This window comes from Dama dama, chromosome 16 (assembly GCF_033118175.1).
Source record: "Dama dama isolate Ldn47 chromosome 16, ASM3311817v1, whole genome shotgun sequence".
Taxonomy (NCBI): Eukaryota; Metazoa; Chordata; class Mammalia; order Artiodactyla; family Cervidae; genus Dama; species Dama dama.
Window position 1 is genome coordinate 12176419 of NC_083696.1, and position 17551 is coordinate 12193969.

At 40.8% G+C, this 17551-nt stretch overlaps 1 protein-coding gene across 1 annotated transcript in view; it reads left to right on the plus strand.

Annotated features, from left to right (window-relative positions):
* Positions 1–507: 507 nt before the first annotated feature.
* SVEP1 (sushi, von Willebrand factor type A, EGF and pentraxin domain containing 1) overlaps positions 508–17551 on the plus strand; it is a 191405-nt gene continuing 174361 nt past the window's right edge. Inside the window, exon 1 of the mRNA XM_061163442.1 lies at positions 508–1059. Coding sequence (XP_061019425.1) covers positions 523–1059 — 537 coding nt within the window. The 5' untranslated portion in view covers positions 508–522. The remainder of the gene's footprint in view (positions 1060–17551) is intronic.

Sequence of the window (17551 nt, forward strand, 5' to 3'; positions counted from 1 at the left end):
GGATCAATCAGGGCTTCGGCGCTGGTGCGCTTGCTGCGGGAATGTTGACAGGCTGACAGACGCGGGGTTCTGGTGTCATGGAATCTCAGAGAGTCTTTGGCTTGAACCTGGGAGGAGAAGGAGAAGGGGGAGGAGAGAGATAGAGGCAGAGATAGAGGAAGGCGAGGGGAGAGGGAGAGACAGAGGAGGGAGAGAAGGAGGGAAGCGGGAGATTCTTCTTGACTGCCCCCTTGCCTTCAAACATTTTATAGGCTTCAGGGAGAGCGAGGAGGAGGAGGAGGAGTGAGGGGAGAGAAGAGACGGGAGCGAGAGGGGTAGCGAGCGCGCGCCTTCCTTCCCTAACCCTCGGGCTGCCGGAGGAGTCTGGGCTGTGTCCCCAGTGTCAGATGAGAGAGCGCTGAGGCTCGCGGCCGCTGTCCCACGCCCCGCGCCGCGCACGCCCCTCGGCGACCCCGGCGCCCGAGCATCTCTCCGCGCCCGGCAGACGCCTGCGCTCAGGTCGGCCGCTCCGTCTCCAGCGCAATGTGGGCGCGCCTGGCCTTTTGTTGCTGGGGTCTGGCGCTGGTTTCAGGCTGGGCGACCTTTCAGCAGCTGTCCCCGTCGCGCAATTTCAGCTTCCGCCTCTTCCCCGAGGCGGCGCCCGGAGCCCCCGGGCGGTTGCCCGCGCCGCCCGCGCCCAGCGAGGACGCGGCGGCCGCGGAGAGCAAAGTGGAGCGGCTGGGCCAGGCGTTCCGGCGACGCGTGCGGCGGCTGCGGGAGCTCAGCGAGCGCCTGGAGCTCGTCTTCCTGGTGGACGAGTCGTCCAGCGTGGGCCAGGCCAACTTCCTCAGCGAGCTCAAGTTCGTCCGCAAGCTGCTGTCCGACTTCCCCGTGGTGCCCACGGCCACGCGCGTGGCCATCGTGACCTTCTCGTCCAAGAACAACGTGGTGCCGCGCGTCGATTACATCTCCTCCCGCCGCGCGCACCAACACAAGTGCGCGCTGCTCAGCCGCGAGATCCCGGCCATCACCTACCGAGGCGGTGGCACCTACACCAAAGGCGCCTTCCAGCAAGCCGCGGTAAGGTGCCCTTCCCACCCACCACCGCCTGCCCGGCCTTAAGCCGGGCTCAGCCTTGGGCCAGCAGTAGCACCCCAAGTCAAGCGTCCCCATCTCCAGAGTCAGAATCATACCTATCCTGTTGTGGGAGGGAGGGGGTTCCCTTGGAAGGATGAATTCTAAAGGCTTAAAGAGATGTCAGGCTCATTAAGTGGTCTTTGAGAACTCTATTAGGAAGGAGTCCTTGAGATGCTGTTCACATTCACTGCCGTAGGAACAAACTGTGGGCAAACTGTAACAGGTGAGTATGTTTTAGGAAGTGTCGCTAAAGGTAAGAGGTGGAGTGACCTGAACATTTCATTGGGATGTGATTTTATACTTTCAATATGCACTTCGTTGCTCTGAGTCCTTTACCAGACTTTTAAAGGAAGGAAGTCAGTTTCAGATGCTGGATTTTTTACTTTGCCAAAATTTAACTTTTTCTGATTACAGTGTAATGCATGTTCATTTGAAGAAAATTTAGAGCATATAGAGATGCTGGGCACACGATCGCAAGCCAGTGTGTGTGGAATGAATGAAACCAGAGGAGGAAAAGGGGGGGAGACCCTCTAATCTCATCACCCTTAAAAAGCCACTGTTTAGATGTGATTGAATATTTGCCCAGTATGCACATCTGCTCATACTTTAAAACAAACTAGTGTCTTGCAGTTTTGTAGCCTACATTTTTCACTTGTTATATCATGAAATCATCTATATCATTGTATATCTAATATAATGTAGTTATTATGTGCCTACCTTACTTGCTAGTTTATTATAGTCTCTAATCTATTTGACCTGTCACCTCTTGTTGAACACAGGTTTTTGTAAACACAAATATTTATAGACCCCTTTGATTACTTCCTTAGGAAGAATTTCTGTAAAATTGCTAAATTAAGAGATGTGAACATCTGTGAATTACTTGATACATTTTGTCCAGGTCTGCCTTGAGTTGTATAGATTTGCATTCCCATCAGCAGAGTTTCCCTCCCCCGCACCCCCACCCCATAGCTCAGTTTGTAAAGAATCTGCCTGCGTGCAGGAGACCCGGATTGTATTCCTGGGTCTGGAAGATCCCCTAGAGAAGGGATATGCTACCCACCCCAGTATTTTTGGGCTTCCCTTGTGGCTCAGCTGGTAAAGAATCCGCCCGCAATGCGGGAGACCTGGGTTCGATCCCTGGGTTGGGAAGATTCCCCTGGAGCTGGGAAAGGCTACCCACTCCAGTATTCTGGCCTGGAGAATTCCATGGACTGTATAGTCCATAGGGTCCCAAAGGATTGGACACAACTGAATGACTTTCACTTCACTTCAGCAGAGTACCACAGCAGTAATTTTGCCACAGGGTCACCAGTAACATGTGCCAATATATTTAATGTCTTTGCCTATTTGGTAGGTGAGCCGAGGTATCATTTTAGCAAATTCAATTGTTTTCATTTTTATTATGGAATGAGTATTTTCTAATACATTTACTGGACATTTGTATTTTTCCTTTGATGATTACCTGGTCTTTGTTTTTGACCATTTTGCAACTATGTTTGTTGGTTTGATCATTTGTAAATGCTCTTCATGTTAGTAAGACTGGTAGCTATTTGTGTACATGCTGCAAATGTTTTTCCAGTTCACTGCCTTTTGCTTTTGTTTATCACAGTGTGGTTAAATGGATGGTTTAAATTTGTATATAGTCAAATCTATCAAACTTTGTCTTTAAGATCCTACATTTGCTTATATTCTTAGCATGGCTTTCTCATTTCCCATATCAGAGAAGTATTTTCCCATCTCACAGTTTAATCTATCAGGAGCTTATTTTAGTGTATGGTATGACAAAGATATCTAATTTTATTTTTTAATAGTTAACCAGTTTCGCCAGCATCATGTGTTTACTAGCCATTCATCCTTTTCCAATTTAATTGAATGCCTCTTTTGTCATACACTAAAAGTTTATGGGTATTTGAGCTTCTCCCGGCTTTCTATGAATTTTTTATTATCCTGGAGATAGGATAGTTCATCCTGCTATCTATTAATTTTAAGCTTTGCAAAAGTGATTTAATTATTATAAGTTTACAATCTACTTAAATACCATATCGTGAGAAGTCTCCATTTTCTTATTTTTTTCTCTTTAAGTCAGTTCTTATATATTTATTACTTAATATGAAGTCTTAATTCATTTTCATATATTCCAAATGAAACCAACCAAGATTTTGATTTCAATATATAAAATATAGAATTAACTTGGGCATTATTTACATTTTATAATTATAGTCCTTCCAGGTCAAGACTATAGTATGTCCATTTTTAACCAGTTCTTTTCATACCCTTCAATAAAGTTGTAGATTTCTAGTAATTAAATCCTGCATATATTTTTCAAATTTAGACTTAAATTTATTCTATTCAATATTGCTATCATGAATAGCATCTTTTCAAATTAAATGTTAAACAATTATTTTTTAAAATTAAAATTTATTGAAGTATAGTTGATTTACAATGTTGTGTTAATTTCTGATATACAGCAAAGTGACTCAGTTATACATATATTTTCATATTCTTTTCCATTATGGTTTATCACAGGATATTGAATGTAGTTCCCCATGCTATGTAGTAGGACCTCATTATTATTCCATCCTATATATGCTAGTTTACATTTGCTAATCCCAAACTCCCAGTCCTTCCCTCCCTGACTTCCCTTCCGCATGGCAAACACAGTCTTTCCTTTTATATCTGTGAGTCTGTTTCTGTTTCACAGACATGTTCATTTGTGTTGTATTTTATATTCCATGTATAAGTGATATCATATGGTAGTTGTCTTTCTCTTTCTGACTGACTTCACTCAGTATGATAGTCTCCAGGTCCATTTATGTTGCTGCAAATGGCATTATTGCATCCCTTTTTGTGGCTGAGTAATATTCCATTGTATACACGTACCACATCTTCTTTATCCATCGATCTGTTGATGTTTAGGTTGTTTCTGTGTCTTGGTTATTGTAAATAGTGCTGCTACTAACATAGAGGTGCATGTATTTTTTCAAATTATAGTTTTGCCTGGGTATATGCCCAGGAGTGGGATTTCTGGATCTTACGGCAACTCAGTGTTTAGTTTAAGGAGCCTCCATTCTGTTCTCCATAGCACCTGCCCTGACTTAGATTCCCGCCAGTGGTGAGGGAGGGCTCCCTTTTCTCCACGCCCTCTCCAGCACTTGTTGTGCTGTGCTAAGCCACTTCAGTCATGTCTGACTCTTTGAGACCCCATGGACTGTAGCCCACCAGGCTCCTCTGTCCGTGGGATTCTCCAGGCAAGAATACTGGAGTGGGTTGCCATGTCATCCTCAAGGGGATTGTTCCCAACCCAGGGATCCAACCCACATCTCTTATGTCTCTTATGTCATGACAGATGTGCAACCCACATCTCTTACCACTAGTGCCACCTATTTGTGGATTTTTTGATGATGGCCATTCTTATTGGAGTGAGGTGTTACCTCATTGTAATTTTGATTTGCATTTCTCTAACAATTAGTGATGATGAGTGTCTTATTGTGTGCCTATTGGCCGTCTATATGTCTTTGGAGAAATACCTATTTAGGTCTATGGCACACTTTTCAATTGGATTGGATTTTGTTTTGTTACTGAGTTATATGAGCAGGTAAATAATTATTCTTGATGTAAAGAAACTATTGATTTTTTAAACATGACTTCTATATCTAGATGCTTGTTTTTCTCTTTGATTCATTTTTTAAAAACACATTTTGTTTTACTTATAATCAGTGTTTATCTTAGAAGATAAAATAATCAGAAAATTTTCTGAAAATACACTGTAATATTTTGGCACATATCTATCTTGATCTTTTTGCAGTTGTCTAGGTAATAGGTCAGACATGACTGAGCGACTTCACTTTCACTTTTTACTTTCATGTGTTGGAGAAGGAAATGGCAACCCACTCCAGTATTCTTGCCTGGAGAATCCCAGGGACAGAGGAACCTGTTGGGCTGCCATCTATGGGTTCGCACAGAGTCGGACACGACTGAAGTGACTTAGCAGCAGTAGCAGCAGCAGGTAATAGGTATATATTCATACATATACATATATCATGTATAAATAATGTTTACCAAAAAAAGCATCATATTGTATATTCTCTTTTTTAACTTAACTTTTCCATCATATTTTGCAGTCTTCTTTCCACAATAAGAAATACGTTTCTACTTTATCATTTTTCATGGCCACACAGTATTCCATTACAGGATGTGCATTTATTTGTATCATGTAATTACCTATTATCATGTATTTAGGCTGTTATAGGCTTCCCTGGTGGCTCAGATGGTAAAGATTCCACCTGTTGCAAGAGATCCTAGTTCGATCTTTGGGTTAGGAAGACCCCCTGTAGGAGGAAATGGCTACCCACTCCAGTATTCTTGCTTGGAGAATTCCATGGACAGAGAAGCCTGGCAGGCTACAGTCCTTGGATTCACTGAGTCAGACACCCACTGAGCGATTAACATACACACAGGCTGTTAAGAGCAACATGGTGAGACCAAATCTTTGCTCGTATCTCTAATAATTTACTGAATACAAATTTCTGAACTGGTGGGTATTATTCCTTCAGAGAAGATGCCTGTTTTTGAGGCCTTTGATATCTGTGCCAAGTGGCTCTGCAGAAAATGTGTACCAGATTATACTCCTACATGCAGTGCCTAGGTCCATATCTAGGATGCAGCCAACACAGGTTAGTATCATTTGAACATGACCCTCTAATTTATATGTGAAAAATAGAATCTCATTTTTATATTGCCCTTTCTTATTAGTGAGGTTGAACACTTTTTTCATATACTTTTTTAATACACTGGCCATATATAGCTTTTTTGAAAAATTCCTATTAAAGTACTTGGGGATTAGTAACCATTTTTTATTTGAAAGTGGTTCTTTTTCTTAGTGATTTGTAAATACTCTTTTAAATTTTAATAATATTAACCTTTCTGTCCCCAAGTCTGCGGCAAGTATTTTTTCTCTGTGCTTCACTTGCCTTTGAATTTTGTTTATGATGACAGCATCTACCATTTTATCAGTGTATTGAATCTACTTTTCATTTGTCTTTTTTTTCCCCTGTCTTGCGACGATTGAAAGGCCTTTATGAGAGAAAAGAGCTCACTAAAGATGCCCTCTGTGTATTGAACTATTAATAGTTGCCCCAGACAGGGTTCAGTTTTATAGGCTTAGTTTTCTGCTGGCCTCTACTCCTAGTGGAGAAGAACCTCGAAGCATCAGGAAGAATTTGCCATAGACCAGCTCCTCTGTTTGGCTTGGCCAGGTCTGCCCAGGGCCTCTCAGTATTGTTGATCCAAAACAGTTAAATGCATAATGAGCTGAGTACGAACTGCTCTCCTCAAAACCTACTCTGTCTTCAGCCTTCTCCTTCCAAATACTACATCCTGTCTTGGAAAGTAAAATTGCCAAAGGGGTCCCAGTGCCTTTCTTCAATCTGGATCCATTTGTAATCCAACAAGCAGGGATTTCTCAAACGTTTGTGTTAACTGAACTTTCCCTTGACTTTATTTTCCTTTTCTCATTTTGGTTGGGTTATGAGAAGGTGCAGGAGAGGGTCAGCTGGACTCAGTTCCTGTCTGACCTGGCAACCTACATGTCATTATTGTAACTTTGCCAGGCCTCTGATGAGCATGCTTAGGTTTAATTAAATGAGATATTCATGAAGAAATTTGATAGAAGATGATCAGTGTTTAGAAATGGCATTAGAAGAAGTTTTAATGGGAATTTTGGCAAAGGAATCAAAGTCTGTTTTATCACAAGATTAGTTTGAAAATGATAAGCTGTGCAGTTTGATTTGGGAATTGAGACATTTCTTTCATGGAGATGAGACAGTTTTTTAGGTTCCCCTGTGTGCATAGAATGGTGATATTGGAACTGATTGTGATTTAGCCTTGATGTGAAACTGGAAACCACAGGTACATTTTTGAGGTTTTTCAAACCTTAAAACCCCAGGAAAATTAGCTTTTCAGACCTTTTCCGTTTGAAAGTGAATGACCACACAGCTATCCACAGCCACAAACACAGGCAGACAAATATGCAAACACATAAACATACACATACTGACACGCTTGCAAGTACATGACTACCCTCCCAATTCAGACATCTTATTCCTCTTATATAAAATCTCGAGATGGAGAATTTTCTTTACCAACTTGAAATTTACTGTTATCTGTCAGTACATATGATTGACAAAACAAAAAAGATAACAGTGTTGCTTCATTTTTTATAGGGTGTCAGAGTTGTACCACTTAATGAGAGAATATATGCTTGGACGCACTTTATTTGAATGGATGAACTGCAGTGTAGATATTTTTTTCTTGGGGACCACACCCAACACTTATCAAAGAGTACAGGACAAAAGCAGTGAATTTGGCAGTTAGTACAGATCTTTCCAGACACACAATCAATAGAATAGGGGAAAGATTTAGCACCTTGAACTTAATTACATGAAAGTCTTTTAAAAAATAAACGAAATGCTCTTCAGCTTTTCCTTTCCAAGGGATGACTATTTCAGAACAACCTTTCTTCTTGGTTTTTCTCTCCATCATGCATTTATAAATTGCCTTTCCTCAAGTGTGTATTTTTTGGGTTGACCCCTTTCTGCATGCAAAACTCTTCATCATCTGAGCATTTCACATTATAATAAAATCAGAGCCCCTCCTTCCACTTCACTTTGGCTATCTGTTATACAAACATAGTATGGAGCTTCCTTTGAAAAAAAGTTCTTTTTTTGCTCCAGAGTTCCAGAAATATGATCCTCTGGTGGGGAATAGCCTGCCTCTCCAAAAATCTGTGCTTTAGAGGGACAGAAGACTGGGAATAGATAGGCAGAGACTCCTTCTAGCTTCAAGGAAAGGAGATCATCATTATATGTCCACACTGGTGTATGTTCGCGTCTTTACCTGGGGAGTATTCCACTCTCAGCCTCGTAGGAAAAAAGTATCTGCTTTTATGTTTCTGATAAAACCTGGAGTTGTGTGAGAGGCTAGTAGATGAAAACTCTGATGAATAAAATTAGAACTATTTTATTTTCATGCAATGAACCAATAATAGTCTGTGCAGCAGTCTTTCTGATGACCTGAATGCTGAAGGAATAAGGAAGGTGTAGGTTCTCCTTCCCTGTTGGAAAGGGTGGGAGGGAGTCATTCAGTTTACAGTGGATTCAGCTGCTCCAGAATCAGAGACCCTTGCTTTAAATGTCATGAATTTCTCACTGTTGAGGGAGCTAAGTTCTTTTCTGATGCTGGAAAGATGATCTTTCTAAATGGGCCTCTGAAAATGGTCTCTCTTTTGTGCTTCTTAAACTTTTAAACAGTTTTCATATTGCCTTGGCCTTCTATAGGAACTTCTTTTGTAATCCCGTCAGTACGTTAGACATGTGAATGAATGCATGAATGGAGCCTCAGTGCTTAAACTGACCCAGACCTCTTATATATTTCCCAGGTAAAGATGGTGCTGAAAATCATGAGAGGGGGAGGGACACGTGCACAAATAATGATCAAATATGAATTCCAGTTTCTTCTTAGTCTAGTATCTGCATATTTTATTAGTTTTCTTATTCCCAGCATACAGGGCACTGTGAAATGTATTCAGAAGGTGTATCTGTGTTACTGTTAAAGACACATCACTATTGGCTACCAGTATTCTATGACGTTTGGTTGAAATGCATCATGAAGATACTTGGTCAATGACTTAATAGTTAAACACAGAGGAAGGGTAGGCTGCTTTTTCTACTTCGCTTCTGTGGTCAAAAGATAGGAAAGCCTCCCCCGGTGTCCTCGTGGTAAAAATGTGCTAGAGAGGATTTCTTGTAACAATGACCATGAAGGAGAATTGTTAAATGTATTCATTCTTTTTTTTTTTTTTTTTTCCAGTGGGTTTTGTCATACATTGATATGAATCAGCCATGGATTTACATGTATTCCCAATCCCGATCCCCCCTCCCACCTCCCTCTCCACCCGATTCCTCTGGGTCTTCCCAGTGCACCAGGCCGGAGCACTTGTCTCGTGCATCCCACCTGGGCTGGTGATCTGTTTCACCATAGATAGTATACATGCTGTTCTTTTGAAATATCCCACCCTCACATTCTCCCACAAAGTTCAAAAGTCTGTTCTGTATTTCTGTGTCTCTTTTTCTGTTCTGCATATAGGGTTATCGTTATCACCTTTCTAAATTCCATATACATGTGTCAGTATGCTGTAATGTTCTTTATCTTTCTGGCTTACTTCACTCTGTATAATGGGCTCCAGCTTCATCCATCTCATTAGGACTGATTCAAATGAATTCTTTTTAACGGCTGAGTAATACTCCATGGTGTATATGTACCACAGCTTCCTTATCCATTCATCTGCCATTCTTGACCAGATATACCTTTAATTTGTAAAGCAAACTGTAATTTACAAAGCACTTTTATGTTAGGATTTAACAGAATTAGTTTTACAGAAAAGACATGGATACGAGGAGAGGTTAGGTAGCTAAATGCTACTTACAAGGCTATGTAAATGCCAAAGGCAGAGTCAGTTGAGACATCTGATTTGTCATCTGGTCTTTCTCTTCCCCTCCCCCCACCCCCCACCCACATCTTACTATATTACCTTCATGTGTTGAGTTGCATCAAAAGCCAGGGGGAAGCAGGGAATTCCATCTCCAGAGCTTTGAAAGTGTTACAGAAGATATAATGCCAGTCTAACCCAGAAGACAAACACTGTGGCTTTAAAGCTATATTCATTCCATGGGTGCTTTTCAATTGGCCTTCAATATGTGTGAGATATATATATATATATGGCCTGTGTGTGTGTGTGTATGTATTTGTGTGTTTTAAAATATACATGCATATTTAATATATGTTTTAATTTTGGCAGGCATTTTAAAATCAGGAGCTAGCATTTTTTAAAACTCTGAGTTTGGAGCCTTACTCTTGACAGACTGGAATGTGTAACGACTCTGGGTGTGATTTCTCACAACTAATCAGCACCGGACACTTGGGTTTCCCTGGTGGCTCATTTGGTAAAGAATCTGCCTCCAACGCAGGAAATCACCTGCAATACAAGAGACAGACCTGGGTTTGATCCCTCGGTCGGGAAGATCCCCTGGAGAAGGAATTGACAACCCACTCCAGTATTCTTGCTTGGGAAATCTCATGGACAGAGCCTGGCAGGCTATAGTCCATGGGGTCACAAGAGTCAGACATGACTTGGAGACTAACCACCCCCACCTGATACTTAGAATTTCATTTTGTGATCCTTGATTGTGTTCCACACTGTAACACGGACAAATCATTGGCAGACCCTGAGATGGCTTAATCCCTTCTAGTTTGTCTTCTGAGCTTGCTTTTTAACCAGTAAATTAGCTAAGATTAAATTTAGCTGGATGTAGTAGAAAAATCTAAAGTACCACTGGCTTAAACATGATAAACAGTTGGTTCTCTCTCAAATTAAGTCTTGAGTAGAAAAGTCAGAGGAAATATGGCAACTCTCTGTCTTCAGGGATCCAGAATTCTTGCTCTCAGCCCTCTGCTCTATCATCTTCTGCTTACCTCATGGTCCAAGGTGGCTGTTGGAGCTCCTACCATCAGGGGCTCATTCCACACCCCAGAAGGAAGAAAGGACAAAGATAGTCACATTGCTCTTTAAGAAGACTGTAGCAATCCACACAATACTTCCATGGAGATCTCATTAGGGGGAACCTGGTCTCAATCCCATCCTTAGCTTTATGGAGTTTTATTACTGAAGAGGAAGAAGAATGTGGATAGTCAGGAAGTGATGAGGGGTTTTCACCAAACCGGTGTGTCAGGAAGAGTGTGTGTGTGTGACCAAAGAAATGTCTGGAAATCCCTCTTTGTGTCTTCCTCAAATGGCCTAACCCAGCTCAAGATGGCAGAGCCAGGCCTTGCCTAACTGCAAAATACCTTTGTCCTTGTGCTAGATCATACTTTTTTTCCTTTAGAAAAAAAGCTATCAAAGTTCCTGAGCAATCCATTTAAATTTTGGCAACAGAAACTTCTTATCTTAGTTTCCCAGAAGCCTCTAAATAATACGGCATTCACCCCCAAATAAAAGATTATACTGAGCATCACGGGGAAACAAATGCATCCCACAAAATATAATCAATATTTTGTCGTCAGTTTAGTAAACCCAAATGAACCTTTCGGGAAAATGTGGTTCTCCTTTGACTTTTCAGAGGAAGCTGTCAGGTTAAGAGACTTCTACATTAAAAGGAATTTCCTGTTCTGTATTATCTCAGTCTTTCCCATAGATTTTTAAGACTGTTCTCTAAATCTTCCCCAGCCGTATGAAGAATGTATTTCTGGCATAGGATCTGCTTACATACAGTAACCTGCTTTAGCTTGGGGGCTAATTGTGGATAGGAAACATTCTCTGAGATGTTGTTGTAGCCCATGAATGTTGTTTCAGTGCTTCACTTGAAATGAATGATAGTGGGAAGAAAATGAAGTCTGCAGTCCATTAGGAGGTGCATTTTCTTAATCTATTTTGATGAAAAGATTTTTAAAATATTCATCTTCCTTGCTATCTGTCTTTGTCATGAGGTCATTTAAGCAGTTGCCATTTTCTTTGTGTAAAGGGTCAAGCAATAACAATTTTTCAAATTCAGAGCATACTTTCTTCTTAGCTTCAGTGAATGTGAAAGCTGTAACCTTGAGGAGAGGGTCTGATAACTAAATATGTTGACAGCTACCTTGTTTTGTAGCTTGATTTGCAAATAGATGTCATTCAAAATTAAGGACAAAACTTCCTATGAGATTAATAGAGAAAAAAACATTTGAAAGAAAGTTCTTAGCAGGGCTTATTGTAAGACTGAATCGTTTATGGAGTAAAGTTTATAGAGTAAATGTACTTAGTCATTGTGTGTGTGTGCACGCATGTGTATCTATCTGTGTGCATGTGCCTGTTCTCAAATCACTTGGTCACGTCCAACTCTATGACTCTGTGGACTGTAGCCCTCCAGGCTCCTCTGTCCATGGGATTTTCCAGGCAAGAATACTGGAGTGAGTTGCTATTTCCTCTTTCAGGGGATCTTCCCAACCCAGGGATCAAACCCATGTTTCCTGCATCTCCTGCATTGGCAGGCGGATTCTTTACCACTGAGCCACCTGGGAAGCCCACTTAGTCGTTTAATAAGTAAAATTCAAGTTGGGTATTTTTCCAGTTCAAGAGTGGGTATAGAAAATATATTTTGAGGTACATGAGTTTGCTGCACTATTAGTTCCCTCTGAAATGGTCCTGGAAGTTTTCGTTATTTAATGTCCATCCTGCTCTACTGGTTATAGGATATCCTGGTTGCTAATGTAAAACACAATTTTATAAAATTTCCAGTGATATTTAAAATGTATGTAATGTGTATACAGTTAGTACACATACTTCTAATTTTCTCAGATATGAAGTCTCAAATTTCTAGTAGTTCCATCTCTAAACCTAAGAGCCTCCATATTTAATCATACTTCCTTACCTTTATTAGAGTAAGGGTCTCCTCCCTCAGTCAAGGAAGATTTTCTGCAGAATATTTCTTTCTTCTGTCTTCAAGATCTTTCTCTTAATAGCTGCATTTCTCTTCATGTAGAACATTCACAATACATCTGTGTATTTAAACATTGGCAGTATGTTTCCAGAGCAATATGGGAAACTGTCAGTATGTTTGCAGTCTTAAAAGTATAAACAGTAAAACTAAGTTATTACCCATCAAAGAGGTAGCTTCTCATAAGAAATCATTCAGTAAACATACCGAGATTCCTGTAAAAGGATGTTCATCCCAGCATTGTTTGGAATAGGAATTTAGAAACCGTTTGACTTTGATTTGGGAGGGTTTAATAAATGACTCACCTTTATTGAATTCTAAATAAGTTAAATTATAATAACAACAGTTCTAAATCAGTTGAATTATAGTACAATTTGGCTATGATTTGGAAGAGTTTAATAAATGACACCTTTTCCCACCTCTCCTGAGTTCTAAATCAGTTGAATTATAATACAACAGTTCTAAATCAGTTGAATTATAATACAGTCTGGCTGTGATTTGGAAGGGTTTAATAAATGACACCTTTCCACCTCTGAGTTCTGAATCAGTTGAATACAGCAGAAGGCAGGTGGAGAATCAAGAATGCCTTCATCGAGTTAATACAGAATGTGGCTCAGGTGCCACTCCCTAATAGTGAATCTTTGAATTGGATTGACTTGCATCCCCAGAAGCAGGCAGTGCTCGACACATGGAGCCTATCTTTATAAAACGCAGACAGGCTGCCAGAGGCCAAAGAAAAGGGGAGAGGGGGAGGCTGAGGGAGCCCCCTTCCCAGGGGAAGGAAGGGTGAGAGTGGGGGGGTAGGGGGATGGAGGGTAACTCTGATGGCTGACGCTACATCCAGAAACTAGAGGCAGAAAAAAACAAGTTCCAAGTTTAACAAAATAAAAACATATTCACGGTGAAATATATTCAATAACATCCTATCTTTAAAGGCTATTTAATGGCCTTGTAAATTGGCCAAATATTAAATGAGCCAAAACTTTCTATGTGTTTATATGTAAAAGTCTAGTTTCATAAAATAAATGCACTCAATAAAACAACTGGGAAGAAAAATGTCAAAATATGCACCATAGTTATCAATACGTAATATACTTATTTATATAAGTCCATTTCTTCTGCCTTTGAAAAACTAGTTATAATGAGCATGTGTTACTTACTGGGAAGTGACATATCATTGCTCATCTGGACACATGATTGAAGACATGCCTTTGGGGCATCTAGAGGTGTAGCCTGAAGCGATTGGTCTCAAGTATAAAAATCCTTTTAAATCTCAGCTTTTACTAAATTGCCGTGAGAACTTTATATTCCATCCCACATTACAGCTCATATTTAAGAAATAAAAATGATACTTTAGCGGATCACCAGGAAATTGAAGTGAAACAGTTCCAATCTTTTTTTTTTTTTTTGTCAAGCACCAAATGCTGTTGCGCTGAACCCATCCGAACAGGAGAATTGTCCTGGGCTGAAAGCACAGACCCTACAGATTCTGTTATGCCCCCCAGCTGTCCCCTTTCTCCTTCCTCATGTGGCATTGTGTCTTGAGGATCGAAACTCACATAAAAATCTGCACACAGATGACAGCGATTGTTTCGCCGTTTGCTCAGAGGAGTTCGGATGGCTGGCCACGATGTGACATAGAGCAGAGTGCTGAGGGTGCAGATGGTGGAAACTGACTCCATCACGTGCTGAGAGGTTAGGGGAACATGGCCTTCCTTTTGGCTTGTCACACAACGGAGAGGGATGCTGACCCACTACCCCATCCATCCCTCTTACTTTCACTCATCAAAGACAGTCTTGGCAGTAACTGAGGCGCTAGCCTACTGTGCTCCCCCTTTGCCTGGCAAAGAAATAAAGCCACTCTTTCCTTCTCCTTCATTTAAAAAAAAAAAAAGACATTCTCAGTGCAGAAAGATGTTCTCTAATCCGTTAATTTCCTTGGAGAAGGAAATGGCAACCCACTCCAGTATTCTTGCCTGGAGAATTCCATGGATGGAGGAGCCTGGTGGGCTACAGTCCTTGAGGTTGCAGAGAGTCAGACACGACTGAGCGACTAACACACACAATCCATTAATATCATCACATGCAAATAAATGCCTCAAAGGACCCATTTTCCATAATCCATTCTTCCCTAGCTCTCAAAGTTCATTTTTTTTAATCATAATTTTTGTCCTATGCAGAAACAGGCAGCCTGTTTGCTTGCTGTTGTTGGTAAAGGGTGTTTAGCCGCATTCAGCTGTGTTATTTGATAGACTGTTTTGATAATGGCATCTCTTTCAATTTGGCTCACTCATTTTGACCTACACCAATCAAGTCATGTCTGCAAATACAGCCTCGTCTTAATTCTGTTTTGTTGGTTTTACCTTTCCAAATGAATCTGTCATTGACTTTGAAAGAAATTAGGCAATTTTTACTTGCTTATTTGTGTTTTTCTCAGTACTTTTTCTAGCCAAGTTTTCTCTTTAGTCACAATTTCCTTCAAAATATGCATGCTTGGCTTTTAAATGTTGCTCCCAAAATGGTGATTCCAGCCAGTTATTGTTGGAAGTTTCTAGCAATAAAGATACCAAAGTTTAGGCTGTTTGTATCTAGTGAGTAGTAAAAGTCTACATTTTAAGTACTCATCGGCAACAGGATGTGATGTAGGACTTTCTCTGTGGTCTCAGATTTGGCCCTGGGACCCATGGTTTAAAGTAACAAGCACTGAATAGTCCACATTTTAAGGAGAGCCACCCACCAGCTGTGAGTGATACAGTCCTCGGAGTTCATGGATGCTCTGCAGTCCTCCAGGCTTCCCAGGTGGTGCTGGTGGTAGAGAACCCACCTGCCAATGCTGGAGATGGAAGAGACGAAGGTTCAATCCCTGGGTTGGGGAGATCCTCAGGAGGAGGGCATGGCAACTCACTCCAGTCTTCTTGCCTGGAGAATCCCCTGGACAGAGGAGCCAGGTGGGCTATAGTCCTTAGGGTCACACACAGTAGGACACGACTAAAGCGACTTAGCACGCACGCATGTGCAGCCCTGCACAATCTCCTTCAGCCCCTGCCTAGCACCCTCCTCTAGTTTATACCATCAGAGAGCTGAGAATCAAGTGAAAACCTGAGACCCGGAAACGGGGCAGGCATTGGAACCTTTGCCTTTGGGAAGAGGACAGTTCCTACTGAAATGCTGATCTCTCCTGGTCCATTTTTTTAGTCCTAGATTCTTCTACACCGTGTCTCAAAATGTCATAATGTGTAAACTTCAGTCTATAAATTTATTTGCCAAGCCTCAGTATAAAACTTGGTCTTCCAACTAAATTAATTTATCCTGATCTGGGATACTCAGTGTTCCCCTGCATAATTACATTCCTTTTTTTTTAAATATGCCGTTCCAGCTCACAAAAGAAAAACAATCACCCGTAAGACTATTTTAGTAGTTTCTTCAGATAAGAAAACCTCACTTTAGCAATCGGCTCCATGATCGTCAATGCTTAGACAAATCTTTCTTCAAGTACCTTAGGTAATGAACTGGATTCATTTATGTATTCAGTGCATATTTAAGGAACATTGTCAGTGTTCTAAGCATGTATTTATATGAATTGTTTAGTTCACTAGAGACTATACTATAGTGATTTTAAAAGTCAACACCTTTGAATGATGATGGATGTAAATATGACTACAGTCTTTGATTAATCACTTAAATATATACATATGATAAGTCTTCTATGCAAACTCAGCTGTAAACCATTTGGGGCCTAATTACAGTTTTTTCTAAGATATGAAACACTTACATGATAACAAGTGGGAGGCTGCATAGCACAGGGAACTCTGCTCAGTGCTCTGTGATGACCTAGAGGGGTGGGGGGGAGGTGGGAGGGAGGCTGAGGAGGGAGGGGATAAATGTATACATACAGGTGATTAATTTGGTTGTATAGCAGAAACTGTACAGCATTATAAAGCAGTTTTACTCCAATGATTAAAAAAAAAGATTTGCAAAAACAAAAAAATGAAACACTGTAATGGCAATTAATGTAGCTCTTCATACAAATTGAAATGCAAAGCAAAACAAAAATATTAAAAAAAAAAACCAAAAGACGAAATAAACTTCCAAATGTCATTTATTTAGAATGCTAATAAATGTTACAATTAAATGTGTTTTTTTTTTTAATAAATTTAGGCTAATTATACCAAATACAATACACAGTAAGTTCATGAACTGAAAATCTCCTCTCAACCTCCAACCTCTTGGAATCTCCCATGCATCAGCGCAGTTCATGTAAAATACATCTGGCTTTTTGAAAAGTTGGGTTGTTCCTGAAGCCCAGATATTTACAATAGAATGGTTAGAGTCTCTGTGTTTTTAATATATTCTGAACTCCTGCTCAGGGCTTCCCAGGTAGCTCTAGTGGTAAAGAACCTGCCTGCCAATGCAGGAGATGCAAGAGATGCAGGTTCAATCCCAGGGTTAGGAAGATCCCCTGGAGGAGGGCATGGCAACCCACTCTAGTTTTCTTGCCTGGGGAACCCCATGGACAAAGGAGCCTGGCAAGCTACAGCCCATAGAGTTGCAAAGAGTCGGACAGAACTAAAGTGACTTAGTACGCACACATGTACAAGCTCCTGCTGAACTTTCCTTCATAGTTACTATTGAAATGCCTGGTAAAAAGACATCTTCTTTCCTGACAGCTTTGGATCATAAATAACTTGTTTCTACTTTCTCAGTTACGTGTTTACACTTGAATTCTCTACACCATGTCTCCTAGCATTTGGTGTTTTTTTGGAAGGACAGTTTGACCTGATAAATTTCCAAAGCAGTTTTTCTGCTGGACAGGTCCAGGCACAGCGTTGAATTCTTCCTTTCCCTTGTAGCTCATTTCTTCCGTAGTCCATGTCAACATCCATTTTCCCCCGAGACTCACACCCGTCTTC